This window comes from Cydia splendana, chromosome 25 (assembly GCF_910591565.1).
Source record: "Cydia splendana chromosome 25, ilCydSple1.2, whole genome shotgun sequence".
Lineage (NCBI taxonomy): Eukaryota > Metazoa > Arthropoda > Insecta > Lepidoptera > Tortricidae > Cydia > Cydia splendana.
The window spans coordinates 1,521,240-1,547,625 of NC_085984.1; the positions used below are offsets into that span (position 1 = coordinate 1,521,240).

Below are 26,386 nucleotides of genomic sequence, written 5' to 3' on the forward strand. Positions count from 1 at the left end.
GCGGAGGCCACGTAAAATATTAAACAAATATTTACAAATCCTTTTGTAATGGGCGTGTGTTGTACTGTGTACGGTTGTTTAAGCTCTATAAACAACAAAAAATATATATATATATATATACGCGTCGACTTGAGAACCTCCTCCGTTTTTTTCGTCGGTTGAAAACTAAAAGAAAGTTCCACAGATTCCCATTGTATGAATCAAGGCAAGTACATAAGTACCCAGTTATTTTTAAAGTGTTTTATGTTTTAGTAGAATACCAACTTACAATAGGTACTTATGTTTAGTATTTCTTTTACCCTATCTGTTTTAGACCTAAACCTATCAGACCACACTGAAAACAACACAATATCTATATGAACAAAAAATCATGTTTTCAACTTACGTAATATTTTGGTGGCCTGAATTTCCTTACAAAAATTTTGTTACTACGTTTATACTGATTCAAAATAGGAAACTATTGTGTAAATCGAGCTTAGATACCCACCTTACAGCATAATATGATTCTTATTTCTTCCTAATTCGCGCAATGAGTTTTGGGTCATTGAGGTCATCGAACTTGTCAACAAAATGGCGGGAACCCTAGCACGTCTTATCTCACTCACACAAGCATGGTACGCGTTCACCTACACGAGCTTAGACTGTGTGCGTAGGAACGCGTTTGTTTCATACATTTGATCGCCAGTGTCCGGGGTGTGCCTAAACCTTCCTCAAGACCAACCCTATTGATAGGTGAAAATGAAAATCGCATGAAAATCCGTTCAGTAGTTTTTGAGTATATCGCTAACATACAAATAGACTGACGCGGCGGGGGACTTCGTTTTATAAGGTATTAGGTGCCTATAGGTAGGTGGCTATAGGTAGGACTGGTAGGAGGTAGGTAGTTAACCTTTTAACCGCCGTAGACTGATATACCATCATCATCATCATCTCAGCCATAAGACGTCCACTGCTGAACATAGGCCTCCCCCTTGGACCTCCATACGTGCCGGTTGGAAGCGACCCGCATCCAGCGTCTTCCGGCGACCTTAACAAGATCGTCTGTCCATCTTGTGGGTGGACGTCCTACGCTGCGCTTGCTAGTCCGTGGTCTCCACTCGAGCACTTTTCGACCCCTGATACTGACTGACTGATATATAAGACAAACAAAATCGGGCTCATTTCGCCGCGGTCTGATAAATAAGACAAAACTTCGTGTAACTTCGTACCGCCGGCGACACGGGCACGCTCGATGAAAAATTCTATGGCGGTTAAAAGGTTTAAGATTACGGTCACAGCGGAAATACATAATCGCATCTTGCATACTACTTATCTTAGTGACTATAGGTTATCTGATTATGCATACTAATCAAGGACCGGAAAACCCCTCTTTACGCTTAATCCTATCAATTCGGTAACCCAATCGATTCGGTTACCTTATCATTCGGTAACCCTATCATACTGTTACCTGATTGTAATGGTAACCTTATTGAAACGGTAACCCTAACCTTCAACCGAGTTAATCTCAAAACCCCATCGCGATAGGGTTTTTGTTAAGGGTTTTTAACAGGTTTTCATTCAGTTATGGTAACCTTTATTATCGGTTGCTTACTGGTTTGCTACATTAAAGTACATTAGTGATGTGCCGTCAGACCTAAAAATAATACTAAAAAAATTGTTTATTTTGTTTACTTTATTTATATTTTGTTGATTTTATTGACTTTATTTATTAAATTAATTTAATTTAATTTATTTATTTATTTTATTTATTTTATTTATTTTATTTATTTTATTTATTTTATTTATTTTATTTATTTTATTTATTTTATTTATTTAATTTATTTAATTTATTTAATTTATTTAATTTATTTAATTTATTTAATTTATTTTATTTATTTTATTTATTTTATTTAATTTATTTATTTTATTTTATTTATTTTATTTATTTAATTTATTTAATTTATTTAATTTATTTAATTTATTTAATTTATTTAATTTATTTAATTTATTTAATTTATTTAATTTATTTAATTTATTTAATTTATTTAATTTATTTAATTTATTTAATTTATTTAATTTATTTAATTTATTTAATTTATTTAATTTATTTAATTTATTTAATTTATTTAATTTATTTAATTTATTTAATTTATTTAATTTATTTAATTTATTTAATTTATTTAATTTATTTAATTTATTTAATTTATTTAATTTATTTAATTTATTTAATTTATTTAATTTATTTAATTTATTTAATTTATTTAATTTATTTAATTTATTTAATTTATTTAATTTATTTAATTTATTTAATTTATTTAATTTATTTAATTTATTTAATTTATTTAATTTATTTAATTTATTTAATTTATTTAATTTATTTAATTTATTCATTTAATTAATTTAATTCCTTTAATTCATTTAATTCATTTAATTCATTTAATTCATTTAATTCATTTAATTCATTTAATTCATTTAATTCATTTAATTCATTTAATTCATTTAATTCATTTAATTCATTTAATTCATTTAATTCATTTAATTCATTTAATTCATTTAATTCATTTAATTCATTTAATTCATTTAATTCATTTAATTCATTTAATTCATTTAATTCATTTAATTCATTTAATTCATTTAATTCATTTAATTCATTTAATTCATTTAATTCATTTAATTCATTTAATTCATTTAATTCATTTAATTCATTTAATTCATTTAATTCATTTAATTCATTTAATTCATTTAATTCATTTAATTCATTTAATTCATTTAATTCATTTAATTCATTTAATTCATTTAATTCATTTAATTCATTTAATTCATTTAATTCATTTAATTCATTTAATTCATTTAATTCATTTAATTCATTTAATTCATTTAATTCATTTAATTCATTTAATTCATTTAATTCATTTCATTCATTTCATTCATTTCATTCATTTCATTCATTTCATTCATTTCATTCATTTCATTCATTTCATTCATTTCATTCATTTCATTCATTTCATTCATTTCATTCATTTCATTCATTTCATTCATTTCATTCATTTCATTCATTTCATTCATTTCATTCATTTCATTCATTTCATTCATTTCATTCATTTCATTCATTTCATTCATTTCATTCATTTCATTCATTTCATTCATTTCATTCATTTCATTCATTTCATTCATTTCATTCATTTCATTCATTTCATTCATTTCATTCATTTCATTCATTTCATTCATTTCATTCATTTCATTCATTTCATTCATTTCATTCATTTCATTCATTTCATTCATTTCATTCATTTCATTCATTTCATTCATTTCATTCATTTCATTCATTTAATTCATTTAATTTATTTAATTTACTTATTTCAATTATTTTAGTTATAATATAATAATATTTATAATAAGAACACACCACACAGGTAGGTATAAAGATAAACAAAGGAAAGGCAAAAAAACTTGTTTGTGTTGGAGCCGTTGGAGGCTTCATAGACCGCCCATGCCAACCTCGGTTATTCAATAATAAGTTGAATTTAAGTGTGCGTAAAGATTACAATCGTTGAACTGGTCAAAAACCTCATAATGAGGTAACTGAATAGACTGGGTTTTTATTTCGGTTACCGGTAACAGAGGTTAACTCGATCTGATACGGTTACCGAATCAAAGTGTTACCTTATTAAGCGGTTACCGTTATGGTAGGGGTTTTTATAAACACCTCTAAAATAACCCTATGAAAAACCCCGGTTAAGGTAACCGGTTCCTGTCCCTGATACTAATATTGTTGCATTATTATCGCTCGTGGCATAATATCCCTCAGTAAACTACACTACCTACATACAGTAGGCGCTCAATATTCCGGCGCTAATCAATCCGGCACTCCCAGTAATCCGACAGCATACACAGCCGAACGCCGGATCAAAAAGCGGTTGAATTTTGAAACTTTTATGTTGAATAATTTTACGGTTTAGACTCACTCGTTTTTAGACACTCGCGCGACATGTTTCGGAGAGGCTAGGTATCCTCCGTCCGTCCGTCTGTCACTAGGCTGTATCTCGTGATCTGTGATAGCTAGACAGCTGAGATTTTCACAGATGATGTATTTCTGTTGCCGCTATAACGACGGCTGTATATCGCCGTGTAAAAAATCATTTTTCCGTGAACGCTGCTCGCACTGTTAGTGCTTGAGAAAGGAGACCTAGGCTCTCCGAAACATGTCGCGCGAGTGACTAAAAACAAGTGAGTCTAAACCGTTAAATTATTCAATGTTAGTATGTCTCACAACAGTTTAAATTCGAACTTTTATCAGGCGTGGCTCACTCCGCGATTTCGTCGCTTTACTACGCAGCTAAACGTACATCCGTTCTGCCTAGGGAATACAAATCGGTTATTTTTTGTATGGAAATAATCGGTTTTTAACCGAAACCGCTTTTATTTTCATACAAAAAATAACCGATTTGCATTCCTTAGTTCCGCCCCAATTTTGGGGAAAGCCATAAGCCGCGCGTGGCGCTGTCGCCACCTAGCGGCCATATCTGTGCTGATCGTAACAGACGCGTTTTGTTAGAGAGTGAGTCTTCTGTACCTAGTACTATTATTTATTCTGTGCTTTTATGTTGTTACTGTACACACTCGTATTGCATTTTAATCCGGAGTAGGGGAACAATTTTAGGTGCCGGATTACCGAGCAGCAGTGTGCCCTAGCTCAGTCCGCAACTTCTACTAAGAATACGTAAAAACCGAGAGGACTCGCCCACCGAGGGTTCCGTACCCAAAGGGTAAAACGGGACCCTATTACTAAGACTCCGCTGTCCGTCCGTCCGTCTGTCACCAGGCTGTATCTCGTGATAGGTAGACAGCTGAGATTTTCACAGATGATGTATTTCTGTTGCCGCTATAACAACAAATACTAAAAACAGAATAAAATAAATATTTAAGTGGGGCTCCCATACAACAAACGTGATTTTTTGACCGAAGTTAAGCAACGTCGGGCGGGGTCAGTACATGGATGGGTGACCGTTTTTATAGATAATGGTACGGAACCCTTCGTGTGCGAGTCCGACTCGCACTTCGCCGATTTTTTAGTATTTGTTGTTATAGCGGCAACAGAAATACATCATCTGTGAAAATTTCAACAGTCTAGCACGGTTCATGAGATACAGCCTGGTGACAGACAGACGGACAGTGGAGTCTTAGTAATAGGATCCCGTTTTTACCCTTTGGGTACGGAACCCTAAAAAAAATTCAAGTCTTTCAACCCCTTTAGTTCAGGAGTCCCATGACTTATTGATTTCATAAAATACCTATAATGATTTCATATGTGTATGTTTCATATATCCTGTCTACCATTGATAATTGTATTTAATTGAATATCCTATTATTCTACAAGCAAAGTCACGCGCACTGTTAGATTGGATATTTCCTTACACTGTGTTAAGGTCGCAATAATAAAATAGAATAGATAGACTCCATCTAATCTAACTCTTGGGATTCTTGGGAAGCGACAGAGTGTGGTGGCGCCACTGTGTGACGTTTGTAGTGGTGCTGTCACACTTTGTCGATGTAGAGTTAGCTTGGGCTAGGGTTGCCATGAAAAATTGAATATCCTGACAAAAGTCCAGACATGACCCTAAAAATCCCGACATTTCCTGTACGGTAATTTCCACAAAAATTACCGTTACCATTACCACAATAAAGGCGCCCGTTAAGGGGCTACCCCACGCCAATGACCGTCGATCTGAATCCCTTAGTTTTCTAATGTTTTTTGTAGTTTATTATATTAACAGCAATGGCTTTAAGCAATATAGTATCCCATATTTACTTCAAAGTTCATTGTCTTCGAGATATTTGGCAACAAAGTTGAACAATTTTAGGCTAAAAAACTGGTTTTATGGCCATAACTTTTGTGTTAATTAGTTTAAAATTACAACCCTAGACACGTTTTTCGAGACGTCAAAGACGAACCCAAATATGTAGATTTCGTACATGTAAGATCCTTCACAGAAAACTAGATACGAAAAAAGTGTTTTTTGACAATGTTTAAAAAATTATTTAAAAAAAATTGAGTACTTATTAATTTTTTTCAAAATCCGGTAGAGGTAGACAACACCGGAGATAAAAGTTTGAAGAACCGATAACCGTTTGTCTTATAATTCTATCTGTAGTGCAAAAAAAGGAGATACGATTCAGAACTTGTCAAAAATCGATGAAAACCTCGGGTAGCCCCTTAATTCCCTCATACATACTATTTTCGCAAACATAACCCACACTATGCCTAACGGTTAATCCCGGAAACTGTGACACAGACTCGGAAACTATGACGCAGACTCGTACATAATTAGCGGAGTATAAAAAAGGTAATTTGCCCTGAAGCTAGCCATTGTCGCGTCACCTTGGCTTTTTGTCACGTTAACGACTATTGGAAGGAAATTATATCGATCCTATTGTGTAATACAAAGGGGTAATGAGGCTTCTATGGAAATGTGCTTTTAGCTGATAAAATTGTTTGGCGATGACACTAATTCAACTACACTGAGGGCTTACCGTGAATCACGTTCGACGTGTTACCTTCCTGTCACACTTACGTACGAATTTACAAGTGCGACTGAGAGGCAACACTTCGAAAGAGGTTCGCGGACTATTAAGATTCACGATCTCTCCGCCAAAAAGCTGCTTCGATTGTATGCGAGCGGCTTTTTGGCGGTTATACCAAACTTGCTGACGATGGGAACAACTATATGAAGTATTTATAGGCTTTTATTATATATAGATAGATACCCGCCCCGGATTCGCACGGGTAAACAAATTATACACCTAAATCTTCCTCAAGAATCACTCTATAGATAGGTGAAAACCGCATGAAAATCCGTTCAGTAGTTTTTGAGTTTATCGCGAACAAACAAACAGACAGACGCGGCGGGGGTCTTTGTTTTATAAGGTGTAGTGTAGTGATATGTTACTGTGTCAGTCATCTTCGAGAAATTGGGAAACATTAATTAAAAAAACCGGACAAATGAGAGTCGAACTCGCTCACCGAGGGTTCCGTAGCGTTTAGGGTGGCGGTGTTCCTTAATACAGGTATTTATATACTTAAAAAGGGGCACCAACCTGTATTTTGTTAAATAATGCTTGTTTAGTGAATAAATCATTTTCCATTTTTTTCATTCATGTTTAGTATTTGTTAACAGAAATACATCATCTGTGAAAATTTATCATCATCTATCACGGTTCATGAGATACAGCCTGGTGACAGATAGACGGACGGACAGACAGACAGACGGACAGTGGAGTCGTAGTAATAGGGTCTCGTTTTTACCCTTTGGGTTTATGAAGTCGGTTAAAAATTAGCGCCTTAGAGCGTTTTCACATTGTCTGATCCGATCTGATCGGATGTAGGATCCTACATCCCCGTAGGTAGTCAGGCCGCGGGGGCGCGCTCGGGCGCCGTCTTTAGCGGTCACGCACACTACAATAAACATTATGCCTACACATACGCACACAAACAAATATTATCGGTACGGCAGCTGACGGAGGGCTCCCACATAGCAGAATTTATCGGAAGCGCCTTTCGGATATCGGATGTCGGAAGGCACGCCTATGATAAAAACAGCTGCAGGAGAGTGCCATTGGGTTATCTACCGTTTTTTTAGTAATAGTGATTTATTAAATGTATAAATAAATACATAGAAACACATACATATTTCTTACATTTTACTTTCTTCCGTCCGACATCCGATATCGGATCGGACAATGTGAAAACGCTCTTATGAGAACAAAAAGAAGAGTGAAGTGTAACTGGCACGGCTTCTGCTAACTGGAGAGTTCCTCGAGGCATTTTTAGGTGTCCTACTTCCGAGCTAGATTCAGACTCGGATAAGAGCTTATACAGGGTGACCTTAGATTGGTGATGAAAGCGGGTCTGGCTTACTTAGTAATTGAATAGTTAATTACGATTCAAGCGCGAAAAATAGGAAATTGGGTACTTTCATCTACTTAAAATAAATAATTTCACACTATGCACGAAATAAAACACCAGATAATTATTAGAAAAACATAGATAGCCGTTATTTATTAACAAGCTTTTATTTATTTATTTATTTTTATATATTAGGTCGACCTGTATGTAACTAACTATGTAATGGAATCTAAGGTAACTAATTTAACCATCTTCCAAGGATCGTAGCGTCATGAAAATTGGCAGCTGTATGTAGTTCTGATGACAATACAATAATATGGTACTGTCGAACTGATCTGATGATGGAGACAGGAGGTGGCCATAGGAACTCTGTGATGAAACAACGCAACCTAATTGTGTTAGGGGTTTTTAGAATTGTCTCGATGAGTATTAGTTGTCTGTCGTAAGAAAAGTACAGTCAGCGATAAAAGCTTGTACCAAAAATGAAATTTTTGCCAAAAACTTATTTTTAACCACACAATATCTATTTAATAAATCGGATTGATATATAAAAAGTAGGTGAGTTGATCGTGACGTCACTATACACGGTTTCATATAAATTCCATATTAGCAAATCGTTTTGACAGTTCTAAAAAAGAAGCTGATTTGACTAGTAGGAAAGTAGCCAATTACAAAGTTTAACAGTACATTTGGACCTTTAAACTTTTGACGTAGTTATACGTAATGTGATTATTTTAGCACCTGGTGTCGTAATGTAGCACCAGATGTATTGTAAACATGTTTACAATACAATATTGTGGTTTCGGTGTTGGGCAAGGTAGTAAAAATTGTTCATTATGACTTTATGACACATTGTCCCCTCAAGGTCTGGTTAGACAGCAAAATCACTCAGTATTTTTAATGAAAAAAAACATATTAAAGTTCTCTTCTTCCTCGCGTTATCCCGGCATTTTGCCATGGCTCATGGGAGCCTGAGGTCCGCTTGACAACTAATCCCTTGATTTGACGTAGGCACTAGTTTTTACGAAAGCGACTGCCATCAGATATTGGGATTAGTCCGGATTCCTCACGATGTTTTCCTTCAACGAAAAGCAACTGGTAAATATCAAATGATATTTCGTACATAAGTTCCGAAAAACTCATTGGCACTAGCCGGGGTTCGAACCCGCGACCTCCGGATTGAAAGTCGCACGTTCTTACCGCTAGGCCACCAGCGCTTCATAACATCACATATTCAAGTTATGCACACGTATTATGGTACAGTCAGCAGCAGAAGTTGCTAAGCGGGCGAGGTGTTCAAAATTACCTTGACACCCTCTTATTCTCCTAACAATAAAGTCGCGTCGAGATCATTTTGAACACGTGGCCCGCTTAGCAACTTCTGCTGCAGACTGTACGGACAGGATGAATCAAAGCCAGTACAGGAATAGATGCAAATGCCAAATGATGTCATCGCATTGTCCACACAACCATACTAAAAGTGACTTAAACGTGATTCGAGTTTCATGAACCTTATTTCAAACGAATAGAGTCCATTATTGTTCAGTTAAGTTGATGTTAGCATACTAAAAGGATTTATACGTCATTCGAGTTTCATGAACCTTATTCCAAACGAATAGAGTCCATTATTGTTCAGTTAAGTTGATGTTATCGTACTAAAAGTGACTTATACGTCATTCTAGTTCCATGAACCTTATTCTAAACCCATAGAGTCTATTATTGTTCAGTTAAGTTGATGTTAGTAAATATACAACATATACTTAGCGTAAATGACGTAGGGTAATGAACTTGAATACAACATTGTCATTTGAGTTGATAAGTGACTCTAATTTGATGGTGTTTTAAGCTATAGCGTATAATTTGACATTTGATTTTTCTGACGGACAGAGAACATAGTACATAGTTGAACACAGAATATAGTACATAAACGAAAAGATCTCGACGAATTGATAAATAAACCTCCTCCTCCGAAATTTATTTATTTATTTATTTTTAAACTTTATTGCACATACAAAAAGTACAACAGTAAATTTGTGGTTTTTATTTATTTAGACTTTATCGCACAATAAAAATAAGTACATATACAAATGGTGGACTTAATCCTTAAGGCATTCTCTACCAGTCAACCATAGGGTTACTATTGTATGTATATACTACATTTATATAGGCATACTGTTGACCTCGAGCTGTTAACGCATATTTACCGACGCCGGATCTCTACCAGTCAACCATAGGGTTCTAGGGTAGGTTTGTTTTTCTGTTTTGGTTTATTTTACTATTGTATGTATACCTATACTACATAATTATATAGGCATACTGTTGACCTCGAGCTGTTACCGCATATTTACAGATCATTTATTAATATAATATATTTAGGTAAGTATAAAAGTTATAAATGTGTAGGTACATTTAGTTCATAATGTATTTCACGAGGCTGCACACGTTCATAATTGATTAATTTACATCATGTATTGCATTGCATTATATTTATGAGTAACATATACTTATAACTTAACTTAAAGTTATTTATAACAAATAATCGTAACAATAACTGAGTCGTAGTAGGTATTACCTTTTACATGCAGATATGGGGCTATTCATAAATTACGTCATTTCAAATTAGGGGGGGGGGGGATCTGGACATCGGATGATGGTAGCATGACGTAGGAGGAAACGGGGTCATTAGAAGCATGATTTTTGGATGATTTTAGGGGGGGGGGGGGGGGGTCAAAAATCGTCAAAAAACGATGACGTAATTTATGGACAGCCCCATAGCAGCCATATTTGATCATACAAGCGGTGGTGGCCGAGTGGATCTGACGTCCGACTTTCAATCCGGAGGTCGCGGGTTCAAATCCTGGCTCGTACCAATGAGTTTTTCGGAACTTATGTACGGAATATCATTTCATATTTACCACTAGCTTTTCATACATCCGCGAAGAAATTCAAAGATTGTATGTGAAGTCCCCAACCCGCATTGGGCCAGCGTGGGGACTATAGCCCAAACCCTCTCATGCTTGAGAGGAGGCCTGTGCCCAGCAGTGGGACGTATATAGGGTAAATTATTTATTTATGTACCTACATATATAATAATTTGTTAAATTCCACGTCCGGGTTAGCGAGTGAAAATCGTGAAAGTTTAAATCAGTGTTTAATACATTGAACAAAAAACTCACAACAATGTAAAAATTTAAAATATTGTGTTGTTGTTTATTGTAAGTATATTGACCTATATTCGTATTCACCCCTCAGAGTAGGTATGATCAGACAAAAAATCACCCTGTATAAATCGATTGTTTTATAAAAGGAATGATGTAACAAATGACATGCAATTGCAACGAGTGCAGTTTAAATTAAACGTTATTGCGTTCCTGGAATATATTGTCGCCTATTGACTATGAGCATGACAGCGGCGCCTGTCTGGCGACTACGAATACTATTTAAACAAAAACGTCACTTTTGGCACTGACACATCTAATCCATATCGTTTCTAGATCTCAAGTTCGAATCGGGCAGTTAGTTGTGGTACTGGACTATAGTCTTACCTATATACACAGACAAAACATCCTCCAGACTGAGCATAGTCGCGCTACCCCCTCTGCCACGCATACGGTAATTTTACTCCATGTTCGAGTCGAAAGTGTCTTTGTGTGACGTCCGTGTCTTTGAACGGACCAATCACGGCACGGGACTTCGCTCACCTCGTCCCGCGCACCCCCGCAATTTTGGCATCATCGGTTGCATGAAATCTTCTTCTTCTTTCCATCCTGTTACCCCCTGCTGGGGTGTAGGGCTCGAATCTTTTTCTTCCACTGACTCCGGTCCTGGGCAGGTTGGGTAGCCTCCTCCCACCCCATCCCCAATACACCCAGCTCTTGCTCCACAGAACGGCGCCAAGTAGATTTAGGGCGACCATGTTTCCGTTTGCCGGGCAGCTTCCAGGTCAGGGCCACTTTGGATAGGTGGGTGTCAGGTAGGTTGCATGAAATAATTGCTCTAAACTCGGTCTAGAGGATTCCTAGTCTATGCCTATATATAAAGGTACATTTTCTGAGTCTAAAATAAGCCGAGAATCGCGTTACATAACGCGTTGTAATAATCTTACTCTTATAAACAACTAGTACAAGTGCACAGATTACATGACTCACGTATTATCTTACTGTAAACGTGTAAACAGTCTGCACATTTTATATCTGTATGTATATAATAAATTAATTTTATTTTATTTAATCTTTCCCCGTAATCGGGTGGTCTCGTTTGACACGCCGTGGAAGACGGACGCATCTGTGCATGCCTATTTATCCCTTAAAATTGTTAAACCCCGGGACGAAACCATAAATCCCCTGATCGCGCAGATGCGCAACTGACCGACTCACACCGACGCGACGGTCATGTTCCCTGACGCGACCTAGCCGCTTTATAGTTACTCATTTTAGCGATTTATATCAATCTTGACGAGTGTGCCCTGTGCAGTGTGTTTACATATATATATATATATATATATATATATGTAGCCTATGTCGCACGCACTGATGATAGGTACACACTGCACACACTCACGTGGAAAAATGCCTATCTCTCTATATATATATATATATATATATATATATATATATATATATATATATATATATAGAGAGATGTATATATATATATATATATATATATATATATATATAGAGAGATAGGCATTTTTCCACGTGTGTGTGTGCAGTGTGTACCTATCATCAGTGCGTGCGACATAGGCTGATGACATCAACAACAAGTGCCGTACCTGGGCTGGTGGCCCCGGTGAGATTGTTCCGATTTGCATATACATACCTACTATAATCATGCATGAACATTGCTTAAGGGTTGAGGCAGCAGTGCTCTTTATGTACTTAAGTTTTACAGTAAAGATCGCCACACTCGCGTTCTACATACTATTTCCCAACCGAATAACCCTTAAGGTTCGATGCAAGATGTTTTGCGCATACGCACTGTGTTCCGCAAAGATTACCTCTTTTTTTTTCATAAATATTGGGGACATCTTACACAGATCAACCTAGCCCCAAACTAAGCAAAGCTTGTACTATGGGTGCTAGGCGACGATATACATACTTATATAGATAAATACATACTTATATACATAGAAAACACCCATGACTCAGGAACAAATATTAGTGTTCATCACACAAATAAATGCCCTTACTGGGATTAGAACCCAGGACCATCGGCTTCGCAGGCAGGGTCACTACCCACTAGGCCAGACCGGTCGTCATTGCGTCATTTGCGTCTAGTTACACGTACATACTAGGTATTACATATTTAAGGGCCATTAACTTGGAATTGCTGACGATACTGGCAGCAAATACCAGGTCATTAGATTAGACAAATATTTCAAATTACTGAATATAAACAACTGGCACCTATAATGTGTAGGTATATAATGTATCGACATTACACAGGCAGCACCAAAAGTGACCACGGTCACGGATGCACCTAAATTTCTCCAGCGCTGTATCAAATATACCTATTAAATATAAATATACGAGATACCTCTCGTATACGCAGTACCTACGCACCGTACCAAGGTAAACCTAAGTGTTAAATTACTATACATTATTAGTGTTTAGAGTGTTTTATCGTAAGTTTCTTTTTATCTACGATCCTGAGAATATCAAGTCAATATAACTAGGAGAAAGCAGCCGTCGCTCGGGGTGCTTTGAATGACGGGAAACCATTTAAAACTATGGTGCAATACGTACAGTTTTAAAATAAAGGCCGAGTTTAGAAAAAACAAATACGCTTCCCTTAAACGCATCTGTTGACCAAATAACCATAATAAAAAGTAAGTTCAAAAACTAAAACCCGACTACTACAAATCGCGCTCTAAAAAGTATGAAACAATACAACGTAATATAATTTACTACATTTTTATATATTTACAGAGATAATCAAAGGATCGCCGTATCCGTAATATGCCACGATTATAAACTTTAAGGTAAAGTGGCATACGACCACGGCTATCCTCTGAATCTCTGTAAATATATAAAAAAATAGTAAATTATATTACGTTGTATTTATTTATTAAAAAAAATGATAACATTTATAATATTTCCTGTTTGATAATTTCAGATAAGAATTCTATCTTGTTTCGTACTTTTTAGAGCGCGATTTGCAGTAGTCGGGTTTTAGTTTTTGAACTTACTTTTTATTTAATTAATTTTGTGGTCAGGATTTCGTTACTATTTGCCTTTGGAAAGCGTACAGCGTGCCTCGTACGTCGGGCTATGCCCGACTCTTTGCCTTCAGGCGCCCGGCTTTGGAACCCGTACAGCGAGCCTCGCAAGTCGGGCTACGCCCTACTCTTTAAGTATGAGGGCGCCGAAGGCGCCCGGCTTTGGAACGCGTACAGCGTGCCTCGTACGTCGGGCTACGCCCGCCTCTTTTAGTATGAGGGCGCCGAAGGCGCCCAGCTTTGGAACGCGTACAGCGTGCCTCGTATGTCGGGCTACGCCCGCCTCTTTTAGTATGAGGGCGCCGATTCGGCGCCCGGCTGTGAAACGCGTACAGCGAGCCTCGTATGTCGGGCTACGCCTGACTCTTTTAGTATGAGGGCGCCGAAGGCGCCCGGCTTTGGAACCCGTACAGCGAGCCTCGTACGTCAGGCTACGCCCGACTCATTTAGTATAAGGGCGCCGAAGGCACCCGGCTTTGGAACCCGTACAGCGAGCCTCGTACGTTGGGCTACGCCCGACTCTTTAAGTATGAGGGCGCCGAAGGCGCCCGGCTTTGGAACGCGTACATCGGGCTACGCCCGACTCTTTTAATATGAGGGCGCCGAAGGCGCCCGGCTTTGAAACGCGTACAGCGAGCCTCGTACGTCGGGCTACGCCCGAGTCTTTAAGTATGAGGGCGCCGGAGGCCCCCGGCTTTGGACAGCGTACAGCGCGCCACGTACATCGGGCTACGCTTGACCTTTTTAGTATGGGGGCGCTTTTTGGACCGAGTCCGTTGCGTCTCATAGGTACGTTTGAGTATGCTTTGCCTGGCCACTGCGAAGGCGTTTTTTTTGTCTAGCAATATTTTACGAGGCGAATATACTAAGCAACTTTTACTATAGGACCAAACCCAATCTTGTAAAAAAATTGGCTGTTTCATACATTTTGGCTGATCTGGACTTCTATACCTATTCACGTTATATAATATTGCAGCTCATTAAAAAAACTATGTATATAGCGGCCAAGCAAATTTATGATGCAAAAACCTTTTTGTATCGCCGTAGTCGCGTAAGCGTAACACGCGGGTCGCGGATAGAATCCAGAGCACTTGTAGAATTCGTAGTTCGAATTACCTACCCGATAAATTAATGTTTTATCGGGTGCATGCAAGTAAAGCCGGGTGCAAAAGCTAACAATATGTATATATTTGAAATGTGCTACTAATTGAGCTCTTTCAAATGATATACAACACGTCATCATTACTTATTTTTATTTTTTTGGTTCGTGACTTTATGAACTCTAGAGGGCGCCGTGTTCATTTTTTTGTGACGTCATTATCTAGACACGCGGGAGCGTGTCAAGCCAAGTTCAAGCAAAGGAACTGGCTAGCCAGCGCCGAGTGTATTATTACACGAACCACTTGGTGCCACTTTTGACCCTTCTATAACTCAAAACCTCTTTAACGTAAACACATAAAACTACGTGTGTTTAATTATATCCATAAGAACATCCAGTAGCCCAAATTTCATGAAGCTAGCTCAAACGGTTATAAAGATATGAAGGTCAAAAAGTCGTAAATTTTAAGACTGACTGACTGACTTATAGTACCTAAACCTAACCTACTTCCAGATGACCTAGAAGGATGAAATTTGGAATCCAGCTCAGTTATTATGTGAAAGCGGAGGAAAAAATCTAAAAATAAAAAAAAGTTAAAAAATAGGGGGGGTCCCCATACAAAAAAAAACATTTTTTATTGTGACTGACATATAAGTACCTAAACCTAACCTACTTCCAGATGACCTAGAAGGATGAAATTTGGAATCCAGGTCGGTTATTGTGTGTAAGCGTAGGAAAAAATCTAAAAATAAAAAAAGTTAATAAATAGGGGGGGTCCCCATACAATTTTTTTTTTATTGTGACTGACATATAGTACCTAAACCTAACCTACTTCCAGATGACCTAGAAGGATGAAATTTGGAATCCAGCTCGGTAATTGTGTGTAAGCGTAGGAAAAAATCTAAAAATAAAAAAAGGTAAAAAATAGGGGCGGGGGGGTCCCCATACAAAAAAAATTTTTTTAATTGTAGCGTTGGAACCGTTACAAGCAGATATTTGAAACTATCCCAATATATGTATTATTATATTTGCTATATAAAAGAAATATAAAAATAAAGTTAAGTCAAAAAATAAGTGGTGTCCCCATACAAAAAACTTGTAATACGCGCTAAACAACCGGCCAACGGTGTGTCGTTGGCGGCGCGCGGCACCACATAATTAATACAAAGAGAAGTAAAAAACATGCAGCGGAAACACAAGAAAAAACATTAAATCTCAATACCTGCCTAGTTTTCTTTACAAAAAGTATTGATATCCCATCAAAAACATAAATGTCAAAAAGGAGAGCCAAGTTCAATACAAAAATTATGCTTGGCTGTGGGGTTCGCCGCAAAAAGAATGGAGATCTAAATGAGTGCCAAGTTCTATGCAAAATCCAAATATGTATTTATAAGAACAAAATAACATTGTAAACAAGTATTCAACTCTATTTCTTTTCTTTATTGGATACCTATAACAATTGCTGTTATTTAAAAAAAATGTGAGATGTTAAAGTAGGTTAGATTTGGCTTGGCCAGTTTTTATCAGAATTACAATATATATATATATATATATATATATATATGTTGAATAACTTTATAAAATTACTGATGTAATGAAAACTGGCCAAGTCAAATCAAACCTGCTTTAAGATCTCACATTTTTTTTTAAATAACAGCAATTGTTATAGGTATCTAATAAAGCAAAGAAATAGAGTTTAATACTTGTTTATAATGTTATTTTGTTCTTATAAATACATATTTGGATTTTGCATAGAACTTGGCACTCATTTAGATTTCCATTCTTTTTGCGGCGAACCCCACAGCCAAGCATAATTTTTGTATTGAACTTGGCTCTCCTTTTTTACATTTATGTTTTTGATGGGATAGCCTATAACCAGCGGACGATTAAGACGATTCGAATGACACATCGTTTGTCAAATTTCAATGAGTAATTTAGAAGTTATGAGGGAACAGGTGAACATACATACATACATACATACCCACAAACATAACGGTCAAAATCATAACCCTCCTTTTGCGTTGCCGTAGTCGGGTAAAAAGTACAGGCCGCTAAATTGCACAGATGAGCCAAAAGGTTTTTGTTATCATTCCCGGACAAAAGCAACGAAGCCTAATGTTTGTTTAAATGTAGTATCGTACAATCTTTGAACCCATACATTTTTAAATGAGTGATTTGTTTATTAAAGTGACAGTGTCTTTGTGTTTTTATTTGTGCTAAAAGTGTCTGGCTATATGCAGTGCCAAATTAATTTGAATGTCCGTTGAGCAACCAGATCTCAGTGTTATTTTGGAATTGCCCTAATTATTTCTAGGTGCTACGTGAAAAACTGTATATTAGCACAAGAACAGAAATAAATGATCACTTTTCTAAGCGTGACCTGAGCCTGACACTTTACAAATCCCAGTAGTACCTAAGTACTAAGTCTTGGCGCATCCATAAGTCGGATATTTATGAACGATACAAAAGAGAACATACCTACCGTTGACAGTGTTCAGTGCATAAGTACGAATAATATTTGGTGGTGATTCTATTTTGTCAGCTTAAAACATAAAGTCAAGTGTTCGAGTGTTACTTATTGTTTTGTCGCTTTCTTGCAGTGTTGATTGATAAGCGTGATTATTTCATAGTGTTGTCGTATGTAGTTGTATTAATACGCACACACCGTATATTGGCACTGCGCCACTCCAAGAGATCACTAGCAACCCCAAGACGTCAAATAACAGCGGCAAGACACGGCTATCAGAAGAAAAGAACCTTGATACAATTATTTCAGGACAAGAGAGACACTGAACGTCGTCCGTTAGGTACAACCTTAATATGCCCATAATACATGGAAGCGGAGTTAAACACAATGATCGCGCCTGAAATGGCAAAACTGGGCGGGTAAAGTTGAAAATTTCGTAATATCCAAGATTATATAGTTAACTCTCCAATGGGATTGCATTTACGGCGCGCTATTGCGGCGTATATCCAGGATATTATGGAACAAGCAGTCAACGCACTGAGACAAATATTACGGATTGAAACCAAACCGGACGATCACGAGCTCACGAAACGCCAAGGACAATCTCCGCGCAAACTCAAATATTTACATAGCGCGGCATCGCCTTTGCAGCCATCATCCCGCTGTCATACAAAACCCCTACTTTCCAGAAGAAACATATTGTCTGGAGACTAGCAAGGCTTAAAGTTTTGGCTATCGCAAGTGGCAACGGACAATGGCGAAGAAACTTAAGAAAATACGAAAGCCATATATTAGAAAAAGACCTTAAAGAAAGTCAATCACGAATTCATGAAAACTGTTAATACCGAAGTCCCAGCCTGATGAGAAATACAGACCAGTGATTGAACAACACACGTGAAAATTACAATCGGCTTCACAACAAACCTAAGAGCAACGAACGCAACTTAATCGCAGTCACCATCCCTTCTTACCTATATATTTACACTAGTATTTATCTATCTTCCTTACACTGGGCACGATGCTGGTATTCGGTCTGGTTCTTCTACTCCCGTCAACTCCTATCCTCGACTGCACCAGCCCCACACTCCCCACCTGTATTATTGGCTAGCCGGTGTCTCGGGCAGGAGGGTCAGTTGAGCATGCCGGGGCGGCAGATGATGGGAGGAATACACGAGTAGGCCCGAATACACGCCCTAGCTCGGAACAGGTTTGTCTGGACGGAGATTGTTAGCGTACCGTAGCATACGTCTCTGACCGACGGCCTGGATCGTGCCAGCGCGTGTATTTGAGCAAGCTCGACGAGCCTCTCTGTCCCTCCCTCTCCTGTGTGACCAACGCTTCTGCGTCCTTGCAGCAGAACTGCTGGCTGGCGCAGTCACTTAACGGTAACGGTATTTAATCTTTCCCGTAATCGGGTAAAAAAACTACAGTAGAATTCGCATATAATGACATCGAAGGGAAGTGACAAACACGTCATACTAAGCGGATGTCATATAATATAAAGAACAGTTGATTAACTTCTTATTTTTGTTAATTTTTCCAAATTAGTCTCAACTACCTTTGTGAGAGATGAATTTAATTACTTTGTACCAATTATCAACTTGTCACTGAGCATCAAAACTAAAACAACTTATACGCCACGAACGCTCCAAACGTCCTCGCAGGGAAAAACGTGGGGGCGGCCACGAAAACCAGCGAATGTGTCAGTATAACCGGACATAATTTCACGAAAATAGGATTTATAGGTCATAGTAAGCGGTTTGTCACTATAAGCGAAGTCAACTTATCCGACTTTGTCACAAAGAATTTTATATGATAACCAAACTTCGCACAGTAATAAGGTCAGCGGTTGGTCAGGATAAGCGGAGTCATAATAAACGGATTCCACCTAAACAAACTTCAACCTCGACCCTTATTTGTAACATGATAACCTTTTATCAGTGTTATAATTACAAGCTTTAATTTAAATTGCAATGTTTGTATAGAGCTATAGCCTTGCTATGTCTCATATGTCTGTACGTGTGTCACATGTATGTCTGTCTGTCTGTTCGAGCTAACACTAACAATTCAATAACAAATATAACAATGATATCCGCGATCCCGGGCACGCACTGCCGTCCGCTCAGTGCTCAGCGAGCTCCGTTCGGAGAAGGACCTGGGTGCATAGCCAACATGCAATCGGTAATCGGTATCGGTAACGAACGAAACGCAACTGTCACTGTTGCACTAGAACCTATGTTCAACCTATGGAAGAGTGATAGAGAGATATGACTACGATGCGCTACGGACCGTCAACGATGGGCACGTTGGCTACGCGCCCTGTACTACAATGTCTGTATGTGTGTAACATGTATGTCTGTCTGTTCCAGCATGGCACATGCGCATGACGAGGACTACGAAGACAGGTACTACTCGTCGGGCCGTGACAGCGATGACAGCCCAATCTTGTATAACAGGTACAGAGAAACGTATTCACCTCAATAGTGATGAAAATTACTTTAATAATGATGAATCAAATGACAGTATTATTGACACAATTGTGAAGTGGGTCAAATTTAGCAAACCAAGATTTGACCCACACCATACTGACTTGACACCACTACTGCAAGATTTAAACATAAAAGAAGAGACTGAATGTACTCTACTAGGACTAACTATTGATACCCACTTAGACTGGAAAACACATATAGCCAAAGTAAAATCAAAACTATCTTCCTTCCTTTACGCGTTCAGCATTTTAAAATCCAACACGCATATCCAGTGCGCCCTGTCAGCTTACTACGCATATGCACAGTCGTGGCTTAGTTATGGTTTGCTGTTGTGGGGTCATAGCAGTGACGCCCACGGCCTCTTTATAATTAAAAAAAAATGCATCCGTATATTGGCAAATATTCCACAGACCGACAGTTGCAAACCTCACTTTCAGAAACTTCAAATATTGACTCTCCCCTCTCTGTATATCCTGGAAATAACTTCATTTGTCAAAAATAATCTTCACCTATTTGAATTCAATAAGAGTGCGCGTCGCAAAAATAATCTCATTCTTCCAGAACCAATCTTAGATATTTATAAAAAACCGGGCAAGTGCGAGTCGTACTCGCGCACGAAGGGTTCCGTACCATAATGAAAAAAAAACGGGAATAAATGCAAAAAAGAAACGGTCACCCATCCAAGTACTGACCACGCCCGACGTTGCTTAACTTTGGTCAAAAATCACGTTTGTTGTATGGGAGCCCCACTTAAATCTTTATTTTATTCTGTTTTTAGTATTTGTTGTTATAGCGGCAACAGAAATACATCATCTGTGAAAATTTCAACTGTCTAGCTATCACGGTTCGTGAGATACAGCCTGGTGACAGACGGACGGACGGACGGACGGACGGACGGACGGACAGCGAAGTCTTAGTAATAGGATCCCGTTTTACCTTTTGGGTACGGAACCCTAATTAGTAATAGGGTCCCGTTTTACCTTTTGGGTACGGAACCCTAAAAAGGACCTTACTACCGAGCAATAAAAATATATAACAAGTTACCTACTGAAATAAAAAATGCAGAAAAAAATCATTTATTTACAAATAAACTCAAGTCCATTCTATTAAAAAAATCATACTATACCATCGATGAATTTATGCAGGATGATCTATGATTGAAAACAAAGTTCCTATACTTAGATAGTAATAAATATGTAGTAATAATATAAGTTAACTTTAAGTAAGGCTATTTTTCTGTACTAAATATTATATTTAGTTAATGTATTTAGTTATAAGGATAATTACCATACCCTACCAGGGTGCCATGCGACCCATTTCCATTGTGACATCTATTGTATTATACCATGGTTTGCAATAAATGATACTATACTATACTATAAAATATGATCTCCTCTTCCCAGAGTGACACAAGCCTACGTCACAATAACATTGCCACTTTGTATAGCGCTATTGCATACTATTTGATACTATTATATAGCGCTGTCGCATGATGACGTAGGCTTGTGTCAGTCACGTGGTCGGAAGAGAGTACCAGGCGGAGTATATTATTATACCATGACCCACACTAACACACTAACTAACAAACTTACATACGAAAATAAAGTAATATTTATTTTTAAATCAGTCGGTTACATTTACATTGATTTAGTTAGTGGATCACACTAGGCTAAGCCCGTCCCGTGACTCCACGTTAGCACATTATGTTAATAGCTATTTTTACATATATTTTTACCTAAAGGACAAATTTATATTTTAATGCTATTATTAATACATTATAAACTTAATATATTTAGAGTTCAATTTATTGCTGATTTTTTACATAAACATGTGAAAGCAGCGTTAAATAATTATAATAAAAAGTAACCTAAAATTAAAACTACCTACAAAACTAAAACGAATACATAATAAAGAGCGCGCCTGGGGCATAGTGCCAAAGATACTGGTACCATTTCCAGAGTACATTTGTTAACTTATATATTTCAAAATGAATTAGAGGAATTACTAAATAAAATCTTGTGAAAAGGTATTTAAGTGGTAATAACCTTGCAGGTACGCAACCCGCGTGGCGCGCTCTCCGTCGCCGGAGCCGCGCTCTCGCCGGTCGACGGTCACCGCCCTGGCCAAGTTCTTCCTGTTCTGCACGGCCATGATCATGTTCTGTGTGCTGCTCTACATCCCCGTCTATAATAAGGCCAACGTTCAAATGTTTAAAGGTCAGTATTAAGCACAATCGAAAGAAGGTTTCCGCGATCGAGATTTTCACTAGATAGCAGCACCGTGACGAGAGGTCTTTTTGACAGCTGCTGTCAAAATCCACCAATAAAAAAACATGGTTAAACATGATTGGTGGATTATGACAGCTAGACCTCTCGCCACGGTGCTGTCATCTAGTGAAAAACTCGATCGCGGAAATCCTCATTAGGACAAAGCTAACGCGAAGTCTAGATTAAGCAAATATTATTTGATGACCGGTCTGGTCTAGTGGATAGTGACCCTGTCTGCTAAGCCGATGGTCCTGGGTTCGAATCCCAGTAAGGGCATTTATTTGTGTGATGAACACTAATATTTGTTCCTGAGTCATGGTTGTTTTCTATGTATATAAGTATGTATTTATCTATACAAGTATGTATATCGTCGCCTAGTACCCATAGTACAAGCTTTGCTTAGTTTGGGGCTAGGTTTGATCTGTGTAAGATGTCCCCTACTATTTATTTATTTTATTTATTTATTTATTAAGCAAAAGTCATAGGAATCCAGTAATAAAATTCATGGATAAATTAAGTATACTTTATCTTTACAATGCAATACTATTTTGGGCGCTATTTCAGGTGCTGCTGTCGCCGGCTGGTCCATGAATACAAACCGCGACACTAAAATATACGTTCAACCGAACAACGTGACCACCATACACGAACCCAAACTCATCTGCCCCCCATACAATATAGACAAAAAGAACAACCTGTTCCTTCTCATCATAGTCTGCTCCTCCACCACACACTTCGACAGAAGAGTAGCCATAAGAGAAACGTGGGGGCATTACAAAACATATTTACAATTATCTAAAATTTATAACGAGATTAGGGAAAAGTATAAAGATTATAATTATACTTACGATTTGTATCCATTAGATAGTCATATGAATAGTAGTGAGAAAACTAAAAGAGATATCAGCAGCTTCAAACATTTGTTGCCAGAGTTAGCTAAGGCTCTTCAAAATAATCTTAACGATAAAATTGAAGTGAAAACAGAAGTACCTGAGGAAAAGAGATTCGAAGATGATGTTATGTTACCTGAATTTGATATGAATAAAGAATTAGGTGATGATAACGATTATAAATACGATTACGAGAGCAACGTTATGAAAATACCTCCAAAAGGTTACGAAGATAATACTAATTTAGATAAAGTTCTTAATATGTTATGGGAAGATAAACATTTTCTTAAAGAAGATGATAGTAAAGTTAAAGAAGACTTTAAAATAGAGGGAGAACCAGATTTCAAACTCTTGTTCCTGCTTGGTTTGCCGAGTAATGAGAATGATACAGAAGTACAGAATAAGATAGAAGAAGAAGTGCAGAAGTACGGGGACGTTTTGCAGGAGGGCTTCATTGATTCTTATAACAATCTTACTTTGAAATCTATTATGATGTTGAAGTGGGTTACGAATAAGTGCAATGAAAGTGGTGAGTACATAACCTAATTCAGTTTTCAGAGAGATCAGACTATATTATCCCTTTTTGAGTAACCAAAAAACATGTGAAACTCAGATCACGTTACATCTCATTTTTTACACGTTGCATCTCTTGTGCTTTCAACAGTTTCAACTAATTATTAATTGTTGCCTATTATATACCTACCGTAAAATGGATGTTTTCGTAGTAATATTAATTAATTAATTAATTTCCCAGTCCGTTACATCCTAAAGACAGACGACGACATGTACATCAACGTGCCTGCGCTGGTCACGAACTTGCGGAACCGTTCAAAAGACCACGACCTCAAGCACCCAAACAGCAAGGAGTACCTACTTATTGGGGACCTCATATGCGGCGCTAGGCCGGTCGCTGATAAGCACAATAAGTGGTGAGTTTATTTTATATGTTAGGTATACACCGTATACATTACTAGTATTTTTCCATGTCATCATTCGCTTGCCCTTATCCCATTCATTTAGGGTCGGCGCAGCATGTCTTTTTCTTCCATACCTCTCTCGCCCGTCATCTCATCATTCACTCGCGTTCGTTTCATATCATCTCTCACACAGTCCATCACTCATTCCTTATCCTATCCATTCTTGTCACACCACACATCCCTCTTAACATTCTCATTTCCAGTTTCTCATATCAGTATTTTTCCATGTGAGTCCCCGTGTACTTGTACAAGGACAAATTAAATTCGAGTTTTGAACTCATATAGAAATAAAATAAAGTTCAGGTTACTAATTTCAACCCGAGTATTTTAAACTTTTTAAAAAGGTCATGACACTAATGACCTTGCTCCTCGCACAGCGCGTAACTTAGTTGTAGAGTTTCCCCAAATTATAATTCCATATCGAAGAACAAATGCCACATAGCCGTGATCAGGACCGTAGATTCATTATTTTTTATATTTTTTTTAGGGCAAAGTCAAATCGACTTAGATCGCTACAAACGTTTGTTACTTGCTGTTTCAGCTAAAATCTATTAATCTTGATACCCAGAAATTTAACCCCATCACAACCATTTATGAATCCTTTACAGCGAAATTTTATAATCATTTTATAATTAATTAACTGTACCCAATTAGTCTTATTCACTGTAATTATTAATTAATAGTTTATAAATAGGTATGATTTATTCAATCCAGTTTCAATTAGCGGAAATTCATATCAGCTAACACGACAATATTGTTTGCGTTAAATATAAATTGCATTAACATTTTTTATCAGGGTTGCAAATGGCGTAGGTATGAATTAAATTATCTGTTTAGACGACAACGGTTTCACTCACTTGAATTTTTAGTCGCTATTGGTTTAATTCATTTCAATTAAATTATCGGCGAAAAGTTGGTTGCCAACTGAAGTCGTATATAAAAAAAACCGGCCAAGTGCGAGTCGGACTCGTGTTTCTAGGGTTCCGTACATAAGTCCGACTCACGCTTGACTGCACATTTCTAATAGGTTTTCCTGTTATCTATAGGTAAAGAACTATTTTGTGTATTTTTTTCAAAATAGGCTGTTTCCGCGAAAATAGAATAGACGGACTTACAGACAGACGCACGAGTGATCCTATAAGGGCTCCGTTCTTTCCTTTTGAGGTACGGAACCCTAATATCTTCGTGATTGACATCCCTCCCTACTAAGAGAATCAGAATTTAATAATGGCAACATTTACAGGTACAGCCCCCGCTACATGTACTCCGGACGCGTGTACCCTCGCTACCTGTCCGGGACCGGGTACGCGTTGTCCGCGCCCACCGCCTCCGCTCTATACCGCGCCGCCTTACACCAGACCTACTTCCATCTAGAAGACATTTACATCACTGGTGAGTGCTGTAAACAAAAAGCGGCCAAGTGCGAGTCGGACTCGCCCATGAAGGGTTCCATGGCAGCAAGTAACATAATAAAATTGCGGTTTACGATTTATGACGTATTAAAAAAAAACTACTTACTTGATCTCGTTCAAACCAATTTTCGGTGGAAGTTTGCATGGTAGTGTACATCATACCTACATATATTTTTTTAGGTTTATCATTCTCTTATTTTAGAAGTTACAGGGGGGGGGGGGGGACACATTTTACCACTTTGGAAGTGTGTCTCGCGCAAACTATTCAGTTTGGAATAAAATGATATTAGAAACCACAATATCATTTTTGAAGACCTATCCATAGATACCCCACACGTATGGGTATGAAAAATAATTTTTGAGTTTCGGTTCTTATGGGGAACCCTCAAAATTTATTGTTTTTTTTTTTCAATTTTTGTGTGAAAATCTTAATGCGGTTCACAGAATACATCTACTTACCAAGTTTCAACAGTATAGTTCTTATAGTTTCGGAAAAAAGTGGCCGTGACATACGGACGGACAGACAGACAGACAGACAGCCATGACGAATCCATAATTATTCCGTTTTTTGCCATTTGGCTACGGAACCCTAAAAATGGGCTCAATATGGATCCCTGGGGCACTCCTAGTTTTATAACAGCGGATTTCGACCGAGTTTTATTAATCATTACAATATGTGTTTT

The 26,386-nt window shown here is 37.4% G+C and overlaps 1 protein-coding gene across 2 annotated transcripts in view; it reads left to right on the forward strand.

Annotated features, from left to right (window-relative positions):
- The window catches only part of LOC134802740 (lactosylceramide 1,3-N-acetyl-beta-D-glucosaminyltransferase-like), a 49,317-nt gene that overhangs the window by 16,672 nt on the left and 6,259 nt on the right, over positions 1-26,386 (forward strand). For both annotated transcript variants that reach the window (XM_063775414.1, XM_063775412.1), the window contains exons 2-6: positions 20,038-20,124; positions 22,210-22,373; positions 22,989-23,843; positions 24,069-24,243; positions 25,535-25,683. In XM_063775414.1, the coding sequence (XP_063631484.1) occupies positions 20,039-20,124; positions 22,210-22,373; positions 22,989-23,843; positions 24,069-24,243; positions 25,535-25,683 (1,429 nt within the window). In that variant the 5' untranslated portion in view covers position 20,038. The remainder of the gene's footprint in view (positions 1-20,037; positions 20,125-22,209; positions 22,374-22,988; positions 23,844-24,068; positions 24,244-25,534; positions 25,684-26,386) is intronic.